Source organism: Podarcis melisellensis (genome assembly GCF_964234715.1).
Source record: "Podarcis melisellensis genome assembly, chromosome: 4".
NCBI classification, from domain to species: domain Eukaryota; kingdom Metazoa; phylum Chordata; class Lepidosauria; order Squamata; family Lacertidae; genus Podarcis; species Podarcis melisellensis.
The window spans coordinates 77956304-77973503 of record NC_138531.1 but is presented as its reverse complement, the minus strand read 5'-3'; the positions used below and the strand labels follow the sequence as shown (position 1 = coordinate 77973503).

At 43.8% G+C, this 17200-nt stretch overlaps 2 protein-coding genes and 1 long non-coding RNA gene across 10 annotated transcripts in view; 2 read left to right on the top strand and 1 right to left on the bottom strand.

Annotated features, from left to right (window-relative positions):
* The window catches only part of HSPH1 (heat shock protein family H (Hsp110) member 1), a gene marked incomplete at its 5' end in the record, with an annotated part of 42624 nt that extends 31082 nt beyond the window's left edge, over positions 1 to 11542 (bottom strand). For both annotated transcript variants that reach the window (XM_081909349.1, XM_081909350.1), the window contains 2 exons: positions 6192 to 6250; positions 11390 to 11542. In XM_081909349.1, the coding sequence (XP_081765475.1) occupies positions 6192 to 6250; positions 11390 to 11542 (212 nt within the window). The remainder of the gene's footprint in view (positions 1 to 6191; positions 6251 to 11389) is intronic.
* LOC309369006 lies at positions 745 to 8358 on the top strand. Its single transcript, XR_014168002.1, has 3 exons — positions 745 to 1895; positions 7106 to 7428; positions 8218 to 8358. It is a non-coding gene; the product is annotated as an uncharacterized lncRNA (long non-coding RNA).
* Positions 11459 to 17200, top strand: part of B3GLCT (beta 3-glucosyltransferase) — a 76678-nt gene continuing 70936 nt past the window's right edge. For 2 of the 7 annotated variants that reach the window (XM_081909383.1, XM_081909378.1), the window contains exon 1: positions 11828 to 12169. Coding sequence is in view for 1 of the 7 variants with exons in the window: in XM_081909377.1 (XP_081765503.1) it covers positions 11541 to 11592 (52 nt within the window). In the remaining 6 variants the exon portion in view is untranslated. Of the gene's footprint in view, positions 11593 to 11649; positions 11802 to 11827; positions 12170 to 12988; positions 13293 to 13415; positions 13545 to 17200 lie in introns of those variants that run through there. The other 5 variants (XM_081909377.1, XM_081909382.1, XM_081909381.1 and 2 more) reach the window with 5 other exon arrangements.

The window sequence follows — 17200 nt, the reverse complement described above, 5'->3', positions numbered from 1 at the left end:
ATGATGATGATAATGATGATGATGATGATCACACACACACATGCTTTCTTTGGAAAGTTTTTAGGTCACATCCCTGCCAGAATTCTTATAGCATTGCACTTCACTCTTGTCCTCAGTCTTGGTACGCTACTCTTTTTGCTTTTCTCATATGCATGTGTTTCCTGCTTTTGGAATTGCTATAGACTCAGCTACATTGGCAAAGAAAATGCACTTTATGTGTGTTCTTTTTGCATTCTAACACTGTGACACCAGATTGCGCTGTGGAGTTCTGTTTTTGCTAACCTAGTTTCTCATACAAAGTTTGCAACGCATTTAACTGAAATGCTTCTTCGTGTCTAGATCCAGCCTAGGTCCACACTAATATCCTTGGTAATCTTTCATTTCACTTTTGTCCTTTTGTGGTCCTGGAAATAGTATCTGCATTCACTCACTATTCTATTTTCTTAAGTTGAATGCAGTGCAAACAGGGGTGGAGGGAGCAAATCTTGTATCCACACACTCATTCACAAACAGATAACTTGATAAAGTTTGTTGGGGTAAACAAAAACAATGGAACAGTGTGAGACTTCTGCCAATGCAGTAACACAAAAGCATGTATCTCCTCAACATGGCTCAAACTTTTTCATGAAACCACCTAGATACTATGTATAGACAGCCATAATCACGAAGCATGCCGACTAAACTGCACAGCTACATTTATAAGGCAGTGTTTCCTGGAATTATATAAATAAATCTGTAACATCTGAAGGTATGCAGAAAATTAATATCTGGAAGAGTCATTAACTTGTCAAGTAATTCCTGCATGTTTGGAAGGCTTCAAAAATATTAGTGAAGCAGTGAACTGCTCTGGTCAAGCTCTGAAAACTATTTCCCCACAAACTCAGAAAACAGCTTGGTGTGTTCTAAAACCAAAACACTGAAAATAGCTTGGTTTATGCCAATTCTACGTACTGTTCCACCCCAAAGGTCCCTAGGAGTACAACAGGGTCTGATCCTTCAGTAACCTCCTCCCCCTCACCCACCTATCTGCCTGTCCTCTCCCCTTCCTCCAAACTCTCACTCCCATCCACCTCCTTATTTGCTTTGCTGCTTTAATGTCAGCCATGGCAGGGTGGAGAAGTTGCGCAGCACTGCTGGGAAACTACCGGTAGATGGTTCAGGGCTTCTGATATCTGGCTTTCAACTGCAGCAGTGTGCCAGACACCTTGCAGGCTGTGGGTGAGGAAAGGATCTCCATCCCACCACACTGCTGAAGTGGCAATGAATGCAGAAGGAAAGTGGGCGAAAGACTTGATTTCTCCAGCTCAGTTTTAAATCTCAGCCGGAGAAGAATTTTCTGGACACTTCAGAAGATCATACAAAGAGCCTGCTGGATCAGGCCAGTGGACCATCTAGTCCAGCACCTTGTTCTCACATTGGTCACATAGATGTTTGTGGGAAACCCTGGTTTCCAGCAACTGGTATACAGAAGCATTACTGCCCCAACCATGGCCAGCATTATGAGCCACCAAGATTCAGATTTCCATGCCTGGCCATATGCGTTTCTGTGATATTGCTAGAAAATATTATCAGTGCCCTGTGGCAAACATGAGAACTATTTTTAGTGTATTTAGTTTAGTTTGCTCTTTAGTGTATTTCTTCCAAATAGCAGCTGTACTGAAGTTTTCCAGACCATAACCATGATTATAGCATACATTTCCAATTGAATACATTTTAAATCACCGAAAACAATGTGCCCCACACCTGCATTGCCTTTTTATTACAATTGCTGTATGCAATGCTTAAACAATTTAAACACCACTGCATTTTCAGTACCCATAATATATGCTCTTGTCCTTGCCTGTAGGATCAATCACAGACTGCCGTGCTTGCAGAAGGACCTTCCTATTCAAAAGGTAATATTTTACCTTTATCTCTTGTAGGCAGAGCTGAGTATGGAAGGTGTTTGAAGCATGAGAGCTTGATTGCTGCAGCAAGCAACATAGTGGTATTTCATGTCCAGAGTGTATCTTGGTGTGGGGGGAGAAGGGAGTGTAGACTTTTGCTGTATCCATTTCCCAGGGGGGGCATATGAACATCAAATCAATATTTATTGTTTCTAATCTGAACGTGCTTAATGTAGTTGTTGTTTTAGGAGGAAGGGCATTGGCTACTGGCCATCTATTTTCAGCTGTTTGTCTCATAATGATATGAATGCATGCTTGCACAAGGTAGCAAATGGCTGCACAGAAAGTCCAGGGCAGGCTGCTAGAGCAGGATTGCAACCATCCTGCATATAACAGAGGGATAAATGGAGTCCAATCATGCACAAGTGCTGAAAAATTCTGATGCATCTTGCCTCTAAAAGTTTGGCATTAGAAAGATGGGACATGAATAGATTGCCTCTGCAGAAAGCTAAAACAGGGGGGAAGTGACTTGTAGGGTTGCCACTTACTCACTTCCCCAACTTAGGAAATGCACCATCAAAAAAAGAGGACACAGAGTTCCATAAAATGTACCCAGGTGTAAATTTAGAAATTAGTATAGTTTAAATAGAAATACATCTCACCATGGGGGGGGGGGGAGGTCATCAGGTAACGTATGTGCTAGCTCAGTCTGCTGTCAAGGTGCTAACTGCTGGTTGGCAGCTTCAAGGCCCCTACTGCTCTCCTTTCAGATAGGACTTTATCTTTGAACCAGACTTGGACTAGACATTTCCCTGTAAAGTGGAAGACATAGGTACCCTAGCACCTGGAGGTGGGACCTAGGATCATGAAGTCCATCCAGGCCAGAGGCTAAGTGGCAGAGATGGGCTGTACATTGTATGTCCTTAATGCATTAGTCAGGTCTAATGTATCATGAGATAACTTTGGTTAGTGCTATAGTTAAAGGTGCCTGGGCCTTATGAATCCCTTTCCCTACCAAAATTATTTTGAAATTTTCTTTAAAAAAATTTTTTTTAAATTGAAATTTTCTGATGGGCTAAAGCTCTGAAATGTGATCCATATGTAATACAGAACTCTTCCATTTTGGAAAAATATGAAAATGGGACCATCAAATTCATCCCCCAAAGCCCTTTTGAGTGTTATATAACTTTGGGGATGGGGGTGGGGCAGGACTGTGCACATCTGACATCCATATGTTCATTGTAAGTTTTGAAAAGCCCTCTGCACAAGACTTCACAGTGTACTTGGAAGCCCAGTAACAGTTTTTTAATAACTAGTTGAAATATACTCAGAGTCGCAAAGTGATTTCATGCTCTTTATTCAGCTCATAGTGGTGAGGAGAAATGGAAGTCCCCTCAAAGTATCTGCTTTATATACATTATTTATACAATGGGCTGCACGTGATTGGCTAATTCCGGACTTCTCCTGTAAGCCAATCAGGTTGTGGATTCACTTCTATCTGGAGCTGGATTGGGTGGCTCTTGCCGACCTATCATACTGCTGCATTGTTCTAGGACCAATCAGACTGCTGCATTCTGAATCCTATTGTTCTAGGACCAATCAGACTGCTGCAGTTTGGATCCTATTCAACTCAGTACATAACACTAGTGTTGTAGTATCACATTATAATACAAAAATAACATTATGTTATACTGCTATACTTCTCTTTTATTATATGTGTGTGTGTGTGTGTGTGTGTGTGTTAACGTGTGTGTATGTGTGAAAACAATGATCCCAGTCTGGTGCTGATGCACACAGGGGAAGGCAGGTCTGAAGGTGCAGAACCACAGATTGCTCCTAGTGAGCAATTTGCTTCCTTGAAGATCAGAAGTTCACCCAGCCTTTTGTCCCTTGTAGAGATCTTAAAAGCCCAGTGCCCCTGGCCTGAAGACAGGTGTTCCCCCCTATGTTCTGTAGCCACCTGTCTGGTGTGCTTTCTGCGCCAGTGGGTAGTGTGGGGGACATTTGGTTTCTCAAGCCCTGGTGGTATGCAAGGTCCTTCTAACAGCCTCAGGCACACTGGTTTCCTGACCTACAGCAACAAGCACTGAACTTGATCTGGCTCCTTAGCTGGAGGCTTTGCAGCCTCCACCTTTGTGTTGTTATTGCTGTAGGATTTAGGACAGTAATCACTTTAATGATAATTAAAAGATTGATTTAAAAAATTGGAACAAAGGTAAGTGTGAGTGTGTGCTGAGATTCAAATGGTGTCACCCATGGCAGGTATGTCACTGCTGACTGATGTGGATGGAATGTAGCAGGATGTTAACATAAGAAAAGTTAGTGTGGAGTAGTGTGGAGTCCTGATAGTGTGGAAAATTCCTTGTAACTTACAACAGAACAATAAATAGTTCGTGTTAGGCTGGAAGCAACCTTAGAGTATACAAACAGCTGAATACTGAGTCCCACACATTCTGACCTGGCAGCCACAGGCAATGCATTAAAAGGATTTTTAAAAACTGAAAATGTTGTCTCTTTTTTGGTACCAATTAGATCTTTTTTCCTTGGGCTAATAGCAGCAGGTGGCAGTTGTAGATGGAATCATAGCAGGGCAGAAAGGGTCAAAACCTTCGCTCTTATGTGCTGCGCTTCCAATGAATATTTTGCCCTGTATGTTGCAGACCCCACAGCTACTATTAATTAAAAAACAAATAAACTGATAGCTGTAGTGATACATTATGTCAAGTTTGGCTCTAGAGTGATAGTGACTACCCAGGGTCCCCAAGTATAAGTCTAAGGGGCTGCTGAACTTACTAGGCAACCCTGTGGTGGTTGTTATCTTTGGCATCGTAGGACTGCGTCCTTAAAAGTATAGCAGAGGAAAGTTTGTGGAATCTAGAAGAAAAAAGAAAAAATTGCTTTTTTGATTCAGGATAGACAAAAGAAATTCAATTAAGTAAATTGGCCTCCTCTGCTTTCGGTATCATTGTGTTTTACTGCTCAGTTGTAAATCCAGCTAATTAGGCATTACTTCTAATTGATTTCTGCCTGATGTGTGTGCAGGGAGAAGAGTCAAAAGAAAGTGGAAAAAAAATCCTGTGCTGAATCCTTTGAAAGAGTTCAGATAATCCATTCTTATCTTACATCATGTTTCTTCTTAATGTACTCTTAAATGATTTTGAATTTGTATTGAGCATTATCGCTGATACAAGCACATGATCGAAGTTTTTAGGATTAAAACGTGAACTGCTTAGAAATCTGTTGTTGCACCTTATTGGTAAAAATTGACAATCCAGTACAGTGGTACCTCGGGTTAAGAACTTAATTCATTCCGGAGGTCCGTTCTTAACCTGAAACTGTTCTTAACCTGAAGCACCACTTTAGCTAATGGGGCTTGCTGCTGCTGCACCGCCGGAGCACGATTTCTGTTCTCATCCTGAAGCAAAGTTCTTAACCTGAGGTACTATTTCTGGGTTAGCGGAGTCTGTAACCTGAAGCATATGTAACCCGAGGTACCACTGTATAGGCATGAAGTCCCATGTAAACTGGAATCAGCAGGGGACAAATAGAAAACATAAAAACCTGCCTACATATTCATCTATCTCAGCATTCTCTACTGCATGGGAGGAGGGGGGCTTTCCAGCTCAAGAGCCAAATTCCTTCAGCATAGCCCAGGGGCCACATGCCACTGACAGGTGAGGGCAGACGCAAAAGTAGGCAGAGCTCATTTTACCTTTGTACGGGGGCTCGTTTTTACACTCACACACAAGGCTTTCTCCATCTTCCATCCAGGCAACGAAGACACATTTTCAGACTTTAAGGGCAAACTGCAGCTAGGGGAAAACACAAAAGAATGGCACAAAGGAAGGCTGGTGGGGTGTGTGGCCCTGGGGCCAGATAGAGAGGCCTGGAAGGGCCATGTTTGGCCCTTGGGCCTAAGGTTCCCCACCCTTGGTCTACTGTGATCAGCACCATCTCCAGTGTATTGGGCAGATGTGTTTTCTGGCTCTGCTCTGCTCTGAGATTGGCAGTGTCTGTTACTAATGGTGGGAACTTCTGCTTTGCCATCTTCAGATAATTGGAGAAAGAGCAAAAAACCAGCAAATGCTTTTTGTTGACACAGAAACCTTTTCCGGGTGTTTTATTTAAATAAAAAAACTGTCCTTGGCATTATTTTTCAACTGGGAAATATCAAAATATTCACAAACTATACCCCAACTTCTTCATTCCCAGATGTGATGGTTAATAACAACAGCAGCAGCAACAACAACAACAACTGGTTTTTTTAAAAAAGAAAACCTTCAACTTTTTAAAAACGATACTTGCCTGTAGCCATGTAGCCTCGAAGGATTTAAATTATATCTTGTTTTCTTTGTCCTGGCAACCTGTATTACAAATAGGACACATGAATAATTTACAAATGGAAATCTCAGCAATATAATATAAAGCTATACAATGTCAGACAGGCATTTATTGCTGAGAGATAAATGTTTGTTATTATTATCCTTCACATAGGTAATGCTCCCAGAATTCAGAGCAAGGCTAGAAATAATATTGTGATTCCTACATTTTTAAAAATAATGACTCCGTAGAACAACTCTGCCATAAGAAATGCTGCGTCCAGCAAGTAAGATATAGAATCTCGACCATAGAAAATTATTGTGTGAGAATTATTCTTTCAGGGCTAATAAATTCATTTTTTTGGATGTGCTTGATTTCAAAATTATAATGAGTGCTACAAAAGGATATTTAACAGACATGCCCTGTGAGTCTATATATGTTTACTCAGAAGCAAATTTTATCTGTCTCAACGGGACATGGGACTAAGAAACTGTGCATTACATCCATTACTCAATGAGATTTAGGCCCAAGTAATTGAGACCTAGATCCAACTTCTCAAGCAACACACGAGTTCCTTCAAAGAGTGATAAACAAACAAACAATCTCACTGGGCATGTCCAAACGTAGGTCTTTGCACTCCAATCAGAACGCTGTCTTACAGGGGAAAGTATGGTAACTTGCTATAGTTAAATGGACTGGCATGACATGAAGACAGTCTGGGGAACGGATTTGGCATTCAGGGCGTCTTGAGGTTGCTAAAATTAAAACAGCACAATCTGTTGTAGCTGTATGTGTTGTTTTGAAAATTATTGAAGAGTAAAGTCAGCAGATTATATTCCTCCATATAAAATGTTTCCATGTTATGTGGTGGTAATATTTCATTTCTGTTGACTACACAGGTATCTCCAGGTACATTGAACTTGTCATTTGAACAACAGTTAAATTTCTTGATGGAAACCCTTGGTTCATTTCACTTCTAAGACATTGAATTACAGAATGAATCAGTGCAGATGTCCTTCAGCTATATATAGTTTTAATTAGAAGATGGATTTTGTGCAGCATACATCAGGTGAGGAGGATATTTTCTGTATAAGTATGTTTGAGGACTGCAGCCTTGAAATGCATACGTAACTTTGTAATGGTGCTTGTTTTCTAATGGTTTGCATTATTGTTTCCAGGTGAAAGGTAAAGACTGGTGTATCATTAGAATGTGTCTTAAAAGGCACTGTCAGGGGTTCAGGGAGAGAAGAGCAGATGAGGGAGGAGACAGAGAGCGAGGGGGAAGAATCCCAGAGCGACGAGGAAGAGGATGACAATGACCAAAGGTCGTCCATGAGTCTGTCCAGTGAGTCGGAGGATTCCCAAAAGGAAGCCCCCCTGGTCAGGCCAAGGGGAGCCAAAGGGGGAAGCAGTCAGGAGCAGGGGAGCGAAGGGAGAACCCCCAGTGGGAGTTGGAGATCGGGGCCGGCTTCTCCGCCAGAACGGAGTGAAGGGGGTGGAGTTACCAGTGTGTCAGAGGGAGCAGAACAGGAAGCAGAGAGGGGAAGGAGATCGGGGCAAGACGTCCTGCTGGAAGGGGCGGAGAGTAGTACCGGGAGCAGTGTAGCGGTCGAGAGGAAGGTCAGAAGCAACGTACGCGTGCCAAGTTCAAATGTGGAGGCGCGCGGAAGTGAGGGAAGTCCTGGGGAGGAGCCTGGTCCCAAAGCGCGAAGGAGGGGGGAACAGGCGTCAGAGGATTCAGCCTCTGGGGAGTCCCGGCGGGAGGGAGCCCAGGGGGGCAGAAAGACCCTGCGGAAAAGGAAGGAGAGGAAGAGGTGGTCCAGCACAAGCCTCTTAAACTGGTGCAGGGGCGGTACTGATTCAGAGGGTACTTCAGTGGTCTAAGCGTAACAGACGTAGAGCCACGGAGCTCGGATGTAAAGCCAACAATGTTCTTCAATAAAGACTTTTATATATAAACTGGATTGGACTTGGGTCTCTCGTGAGCTGGGACCTCGGGTGGCTCTGACAGGCACTAATACAGTATTTACCAATATAAAATCTGTTTAACCATTTTATTGCATTGCTAATATAGGGTTTTCATTAATATTTTAACACCTACTTGCTCTGTTTACAAGCTGCTGCTTGACAGTTAATGGCATTCTGTTTTCTGTGAAGAGGAAAAGTGCTTGAAACGTAAAAAAGTGAGGAATGCATGCTGACCCTGATCCATTAAAAAAAACCACATGAAGCAAATGGCAAATCTCACTCATGCAGGATTGTTGTGATTGCTGGCACATCATCATACCATGGTATGCCCCTCGGAGAGTCTCAAGGTCCATAAATAGCAACACCCCAGAGGTCCTGGGTCCTAAGGAAGTCAGATTAGCCTCAACCAGAGCCAGGGCCTTTTCAACACTGGCTCCGGCCCGGTGGAACGCTCTATCTCATGAGACCAGGGCCCTGCAGGGTCTGATTTCTTTTGGCAGGGCCTGTAAGACAGAGTTGTTTTGCCTGGCCTTTGGCTTGGAATCAACTTGATCCCCCCCCCCTTTCCTTTTTCCTTCTGTGATGGAACTCCTATTTGGGGACTTCCCTGGCTTTTTTCTGGCCCACGTAGGACCAGTCTGGATAGTTGGCCTTGGTGAAGATTTGACGTTTTCACCCTCAAAAAGTTTTTGAGTTTCTACTGAAATGAGGCTGCATTTTAATTTTGTACTTAATCTTGTTTTTGAGTTGTATTTTAATCAATTGTTTTTACCTGATGTTAGCTGCCCTGAGCCCGGTCTTGGCTGGGGAGGGTGGGGTATAAATAAAAATTGTTGTTGTTGTTATATCATAATAAATGTTTTTTCTGTTACCAAATGTTAAAAGACAGTGTGTGTTAAAGAAAGTTGGCTTTAAAAAACACAGTCCTATGCATGTTGGCTTTAAAAAACACAGTCCTATGCAAGTCCATCCTACTGAGTTCAATGGGAGTTACTTCAAAGTAAATGTGCATAGGATTGCAGTTCTAACAGCATAAAAAAGTACAAGGTTAAATCACCACCACAACAACTAATTGTTATGGCTGCTGCTTTCAAGGGGCAACATTATCTGTCTGCTGTAGTTTTAACCTTCCTGAAATGTTATTAAAGTATCCGTTTTTAGCTGGTTTTTTTTTTTATTATCCTTGCTGTTTAATTTTCTGAGCTTTTGCTGAGACTATAATACTATTTAAAATCCATGAATTATTTTCCCTTAAGTGATAAGTTTAAAAATGTATTCTATAGTTCTCCTTAGAGAATTGAATAGCCTGAAGATGTTTGCTATATTTATCGTGCTTCCTAGATGGGATGGTGTTTTTGGAAAGTATGTATAGTGTTTGTAGCAGAATATCTTAAGTTTTTAAGTGTGTGCAGAACAAGTTTTTTTCTAAATGAATTAATGTTGATTAACCACAGCTTCTGGGTCTGTATGCAATAGTTTAAAATGGCATTTTGATTACCATTTCACGTGTGTGTATGCATTAAAAAGAAATTCATCCCTAAAGATTTCTTAGTCAATGCTTACAACAAAAAACACACACATTTTTTATGTTTTTCTTCTAGGAATACTGCTCTGGAAACCATTCCTAAATGAACCACGTAACCATGATTTTTGGTAATTCCTATCCATGCTGCAAACGGGACGCAGGTGGTGCTGTGGGTTAAAGCCTCAGCGCCTAGGACTTGCCGATCGAAAGGTCGGCAGTTCGAATCCCTGCGGCGGGGTGCGCTCCCGTTGCTCGGTCCCAGCGCCTGCCAACCTAGCAGTTCGAAAGCACCTCCGGGTGCAAGTAGATAAATAGGGACCGCTTAGCGGGAAGGTAAACGGCGTTTCCGTGTGCAGCTCTGGCTCGCCAGAGCAGCGATGTCACGCTGGCCACGTGACCCGGAAGTGTCTCCGGACAGCGCTGGCCCCTGGCCTCTTAAGTGAGATGGGCGCACAACCCCAGAGTCTGTCAAGACTGGCCCGTACGGGCAGGGGTACCTTTACCTTTACCTTTATCCATGCTGCACCATTAATGTGGAATGGAACCTTAGCACCCTGACTAGAAGTTTGACAGGTAACTAGTACATAAGAAAAGTGGTTGGGTATATGTCTCAAGGAAAGTGAAAAACATGAACTGGTGAAAGTTGCTGCATGTTGAAAATTTGTGTGGACATGAATAATGTGAAGGTTATCTTGTTAAAAGGGTTGTAGCTAAATATTTAATGGAGTTTTGTAGAGGTTGTGCCTTCTAACCTAAGCACAGCTAGCTGTAATTAGTTTATTGTTGATTTAGTAAGCCCTCAGCATCAAAGTCTGACTTAGGAAGTGGTAAAATGTCATAAGCCCCACTGCATTTCACATGATTTGCGCTAGTCTTTGTTGCCAGATCTAAACAAACAAAAACAGCTGGAACAGAACAGCATAGAGTTCATGCTCCAGGTTGTCTATGATGGATTTGATCCTCAGCAGAGATACCCAGAGGCGAAGCCAATTTTTTAGTGGATCAAATACGGCTTGGTGCTCGCTTGGATTCTTGGGGTGCAATGAATGCTAAAACTGAGCCAGCAAGGCCCTTCTTAGGCCCTTAATTATGTACAGCCGCCATTTAACACAGGTGAGTTACGCCTTGATATTTTTCAGAGACCCGAGAATGCAGTCTTTGTTTATGTTCATTAAAAATCAATGGGAGGCCTTGAGGACGCTGGCTGTTTTTTTCTCCTGCCTTAAGCCTGCACAAGACAGAAGTCAGCCCACACCTGAATTAGCTTCCCCTGAATTCCCTTCTCCTGTCATGTTCTGTTCGGCCTCACTTCATTGAACATTAACGGGCATGTCTTGTGCCCGGGAGACGAGGGAGGTGACTCTTCCCGGCGCCTGTTCTGAGAGCACCCAAGCAGGTGAGTCGTGAGGCGGGTCAGTGGGCGCCATTGGGTGGGGGGCTGCGGGTCTCCACACAAACACAGCCCAAGCTGCCCCGGCGAAGGAAGAAGCAGCCCCTGAGCAGCCGTCGAAGAAGAGCCAAGGCGCAGCTCCAGACGGTTCGCGTCGGTTATCTTGAGGAGGAGAAGCGAGCGGCGGCCGTTTCGGCCCGCGAGATGGCGCCGCTGAGCCTCCAACTCTTTCCCTCTCTCTCTCCCTCTCTCTCTCCCCTCACAGGCTTCCCGGCACCCGGTTCTGCTGGGCGGCGATACCTCCTCTGAGGCCGCTCGGAGTCGGCTCCGCTCCTGCCAGCAGAGGCGGAACAGCGGCCAGTGGCGAAGACCCGGGAAGAGAGGACGGGTTCCCCGCCGCGAGGAACAGGAGTGGAGCCGAAGCTGCTGCTGCCGCCTCCTGCTCCTCGCCATGCCCCGCGCTTTAGCCGCCTGCCTTTTCCTGCTCCCGCTCTGCGCCCGGGGTGAGTGGGGCGGACGGAGGGGGGACATTTTGTGGCGCGCGGACGGCGGTTGGGAGGAGACGCCGCGGCGCCGCTTCCCCCCTCGGGCAGGCGGGGGAAAGAGAGGTCGAGAAGCCGCCGCCGCCGCCGAGCCGCCCTGTGGCTGCCCGCCGCCGCGTCGTGAGGGGAACCGGATACGCGAGGGAGCCTCTCTGCCCCGCTTCCTTGAAGTTTGTTCGTGGGATGGGCGGGCGTCCCCTTCGCGTGTAGTCGAGCGGCAGCCGCTCCGCCCGTCCGCCCGTTTCCCTCTCCCTTCAAGATTTAAACCGCTGCCGTCGCCGCACAGAGACAGCCCTGAGGAAGCGCTTGTTTTCCTGAGGTGGCGCTGGCGGTGGGCGGGCGCTGAGCCCCAGGCGAAAGAGCCCGAGCAGCTCATCTCCAGAAGGGCATCCGCAAACCCCGGGGTGGAGGGTGGGAGAGCCTTGTGGCACCGACGGCACGGCTTGGTGTGGCAGAAGCGGCTTTCGTGGGCTGGGGTAACCCGCCGTTGCCTCGGAGGAAGCGGCGTTTTAAATCCACAGAAAGCTCCTACCAATAGGTCAGGGACCTTATTTTTTTTTGGGGGGGGGTTGTGTGGGGCGCTGCCGAGAAAGCTCATGGCATAAGACGGCACAGAGCATAATAAGATCGCCACCTTCTGCGTTAGGGAGATTTAGTCCAAGGTAAACAGCCAAGCCCTTCCCGATTCCACCTGTAAAGCCAGCAATAGTGGGATATTATAGGGCAGGTATTTTCAACCTGTTCGGACCCGCTTTTAATCCGAGCGTGTGTTTGGGGACCCATTTCTTCACCCTTTTGCCATATATTTGCATGGGAGTGGTAGTGCTCCTGTTGAGACCCCCCTCAACCCACTAGCCTAGACCAGTGGGCTAGGGAAAAATCCACCCTTTTAGCTGTGTCTCTGAGTATGACAGGATGCATGAAGGCTACACTCCTTAAAACACTGAAAGGTCTAAGGTCTGCCAGAACACAGCTGGGCTGTTTTTATTCCCCCTGAGGAAATGTGCACTGAGTAGTTTGCTTGTATTTAAAAGGGTGGCTGATTAATATGTGTTAAGTGATGGGGAGTGTGTGCTGACGATGGTGTTCACAAAGAAGGACCTTTAACCATTATACTGATCCGCTGACAAAATTACTGCTTCCCAGTGAGCTGCATCAATTCCCCTTTCTAATTCCTCCTCACTGGAACTGGTTTTTTCAAAGGAGGACCTTCTGATTGAATTGGCTGCACCTTCCATTTATTTGTTTAATATCCTGCCATTTCCCCAGAACCAGAACTTAAGGCGGCCCACAAAAATTAAAATAACATGGATAAAACATAGTTAGCTAAAAAACATATATGAAGATAATAGTTAAAAAATAACTAAACTGTGATGGAATTAAAACAGTGCGAAAAAAATCTGTTAAAATATAAATATTTAAAACAGCCCAGCACTATTGAGAGCCCTTTCCTTAAAAGCAGTTCCCAAAGTATGTTGGAATAAAACAGTCTTCACCTGCCAGTGGAAGATCAACAAGGAGAGAGCCAGTTTAGAACTCCCTAGACAGAGAGGCTAAAGCCTGGGAGCAGCCCATGAGAAGGACGCACACCCACAGAATGTGCTGTGAGGATGGTGGGACTGAGAGAAGGGCTTCCTCAGAAGTTCTCAGAGCCTAGACAGGTTTGTATAGCAGAAACCCTTATAGGGCTTTATAGGTCATAACTAGCACTTTGAATTGTGCCCAGAAATAGATTGGGAGCCAGTGGAGCTGTTAAAGCAAGGGGAGTTATACTTCATTTTCAGCTGCGGAAGCTAGCTGGGGCTATACGTATACAACAGCCTAGCAAAGGAGCCTGCTTCATGAGCAAGAGGGAAGCCCCAGCTGATGCAGCATCTCTGCCTCAGTGACAAAATGTCAAGCCAAGATAACAAGTGAGTTAAGCATGCAGTTAGAATGACAGGAGCAGTGTGGGAGCTATCCAGTATATTTTACAGAATGTCTCATGCACAATTATGTGCCTATTGGATAGAAGTCATGATTGCGTACTCAGTGCAATGAACTCCTGGCCCTTAGGGAACAAGTTCATTCCCTTCAGGCCAAGGTAGCAGAACTGGAGAAGCTGAGAGAGACAGGTTGGTGGATGAAACTCTTGTAGATGCCATAGTTGCATCTTGTTCCCAGGGCAGCAACCCCTTTGGTGCCATGGAGAATGAGAATCTTGAGGAAGGAGAGCATCTCTCTGAGGAAGAGGGAACAGTAATTTAGAATGGATGTCATTTTGGGAGATGAGCAGTTTTCCTCTTGTGTCAAGGATAGTCCTCCAAGTTGGAGGTTGGGTGATCCTGGTAGTGCCTGATTAAATCATTAGGGGTACAGATAGTTGGCTTTGTGATGGGCATGCTGACTACATGTCAACTTGCCTGACTAAAAGGAGCAGACTCTTCCTCAGAATTGCTATGGGTGATGATACTAGGCCCTAAGAGTAATTTACTACCTGGCCAAATGGTCCAGGGTGATGGAGAATGAAATCAATGAGGCAACCACATGAGGATGTGTTTTAGTAATGGGTCACTTCAGTTATTTTCACATAGACTGGGTTCATATGTTTTCCAGTGATGACAAAGAGCTAAATTTTCTAAGTACTGTTAATGATCACGCCTACAGCAGTTGTCCTGTAACTGACCAGAGGGATGTCACCCAGGACCTGGGGCAAGATGTGTTGTTGAACTGATTAGGAACAGTAACCACAGTGCTATCAAATTCAATATGTATGTAAGTGGGCAATCACCAAGAAAATTAGAACACAATCACATTTGACTTAAAAAGATGAAACTTCCCAAAAATGAGGAGATTGGTAAAAAGGAAAGGGAAAGGGAAGATAGATGTCTCTAGAATGCTTGAGGGTTGTTCACCATAACAGAAGTTCAGTCTGATTGCATCTTTCTTGACTGCAGGTCAAGAAAGGTACCACCAGGGACAAGCGGAGTAAAAGAAGCTGTTGAAGGCAAAAAGGTCTTCACAGCAGTCTTTGCATCTGTATTCACAGTGGAATATGCAATTAGTCTCTAGGATTAGCCTTTGTGCCAGAGGACTGGAAGTGGCATCAATTTTTAAAAAGGCATCCAAAGAAGATCTGGGCAAGTCTGTTGTGGGAAAACTGGCAGAAAGTGTTATTAAAGAGAGAATTACCAACCATGTAGTATAACAGGTCTTGCTGAAGCAGAACTGGTATGGCATCTGCAAGGATGTCTTCTCTCACTAAGCTTTTAGAGTTCTTTGAGAGTCTCAAAAAGCATATACATGGAAATGATTCAGTCAACAGTGTGTATTTTGACTTCAAAAAGCTTTTGATAGTTCCGCACGAAAGACACTTGAAGTAAGCTTAGCTGTCATTGAATATGAGGAAATCACCAGTTATGGATCAGTAACTGCTTTAAAGAACAGGAAGCAGAGAGTAGGAATAAATGGCCAGTTCTTCCAATGGAGGGATATAGAGATTGAGACCTTTGTTTTTTAATTTGCTATCCTAAGTGATTTAGAGTTAGGGATGAGCAGTTAGGTAGTCAAGCTTGCTAATGATACCAAATTGTTTATGGTGGTTAAAGCAAAAAAGGCATTGATAGGAAATCCCAAAGGATCTCTCCAAACTGGGTGCAATATGGCAAATGTGTTTCAGTGAATACAAGTGTAAAGTGTGAACCAGCTGTGATTGCCCAGGAATGAGATCTTAGTGGTGGAGAGCTCAATTAAGGTGTTGACCTAGTGTGTGACAGCTGTAAAAAAGGCAACTTCCTAGCTAGGGGAAAGGGCTGAAAATAAAACTGTCGATATCTTAGTGCCATTATACAAACCTATGGTAAGACCACACTTGTGTATACTTGTGGTCATCTCATGAGATACCATAGAGCTGGAAAAGGTTTGTAAAAGGGCAATCATATGAGGAAAGATTACAATGTTTGGTTCTTTTTAGTTTAGAAAAAAGTCCAGTAAAGGGGGGGGGCATGTTAGCAGGAATAAGCATACAGTATACATGATACGCAGGAAGTAGATAAGGAGAACTCTTTCACTTATATTGCTAGAACTCGGGGCCGTCCAATGAAGCTGATTGATGGAAGATTCAGGACAGACCAAAGAAAATACTTATTTACATAGTACATGGTAAAAACTATGGAATTCCTGCCACATGATGTAGTGATGTCCGCTAGCTTGGGTTGGCTTTAAAAGGGAATTGGACAAATTCATAGCTATCAGTGGCTGCTAGTCATTATTACTATGTTCTACCTCCATTGTTGGAGTCAGTATGCCTCTGTATACCAGTTTCTGGGAATCACAAATAGGGAGAGTGTGATTGAGCTCATGTACTGCTTGTGGCCTTCCCTAGACATCTGGTTGAGCATTGTGAAAACAGGATGCTGAGCATGACAAGCCTTTGACCTGGCTCCACAGGTCTTTTCTTATGTTCCTAACACCCTTGGCTATTTAGAATCATTGGACACAAATTACTGGCAGGTGTTTGAGCAAAAAGGGTTCTTGTGCCCTTTTCAGTGTGGATCAAATCACACATTGCTCTTTTCCTAGATGCTGAAGTGAAAACCATAGTATTACATGTGGCATCAACTGATTAATTCTCCCCTAGCATATGTTACACACAGAGATTGCATGTGGCATTAATCCATGGCATTCATATGTGAAGTATGAATATGATATAATATTTAGATTTCTGAGTTTAGTTCTTTCAACTCAGTTATAGTGCTAGCAGATCTTTTTTGGCTAGGTTACAGGCTGTTGCAGTTTTGTGCAGCAGCAGTCAGGAGAATTGATATTAAAACTTCACAGTAAAAGAATGATTTATTTTGCTGTTTTACTGCTCCTGGCTGCCTCTGTATCAAAGATCTTGAACTTTCTGAGTAATAACAGCAGGGAAGAAGTAAATTGTGAAAATATATCAGTAATAGGTTTTGGGTGTTGTGAAAGTAGATTAAAAAATGTACTACTGGACAGGCAGGTGAGCTTTCATTAAATGATAAATACCATAGAATCTCCCAAGATTGCATTTGTAAAAATCAGAATTCCAGCTATAGGGAATAAAAATAAATTAAAATTTTGGAGCAAATACTTTGCAGTCCCAGTTTGCCTGACTGATTATAGGAAAGAAAAGTGTCTGCAGATGAACAGATTCTGTGTTATGGGCATTCTCAAATGTTGTAATATTTTTTTGTCTTAAGGGTTCAATCCTATACTAGTTTACTTGGGACTAAGCCCCATTGAACTCAGGGAGACTTTGAGTGTATAGGATTAAGCTGTAAATTAAGAAGCTCCTCTCTATATTTGGACATCTATCTGGCTGGATAACCCCATGTTCTGGTAGACAATAAGAAAGAAAAGGAGCAGGGTATGCTTTCTTAAGAGATTTTTCTTTCTTTTTCTCTCTTTCTTTCTTTAAAAATATTGCCATTATTAGGTCTGCAGCACCAAGGAATGGAAGTGCTGATGCAAAGGTCTTTTCATTAGTGGTATCTCAGTCTATTTATAACGTTTATATCCTGCCCTTCAAAAAGATTTCTCCCAGGGTGTCTGCATTCTTAAA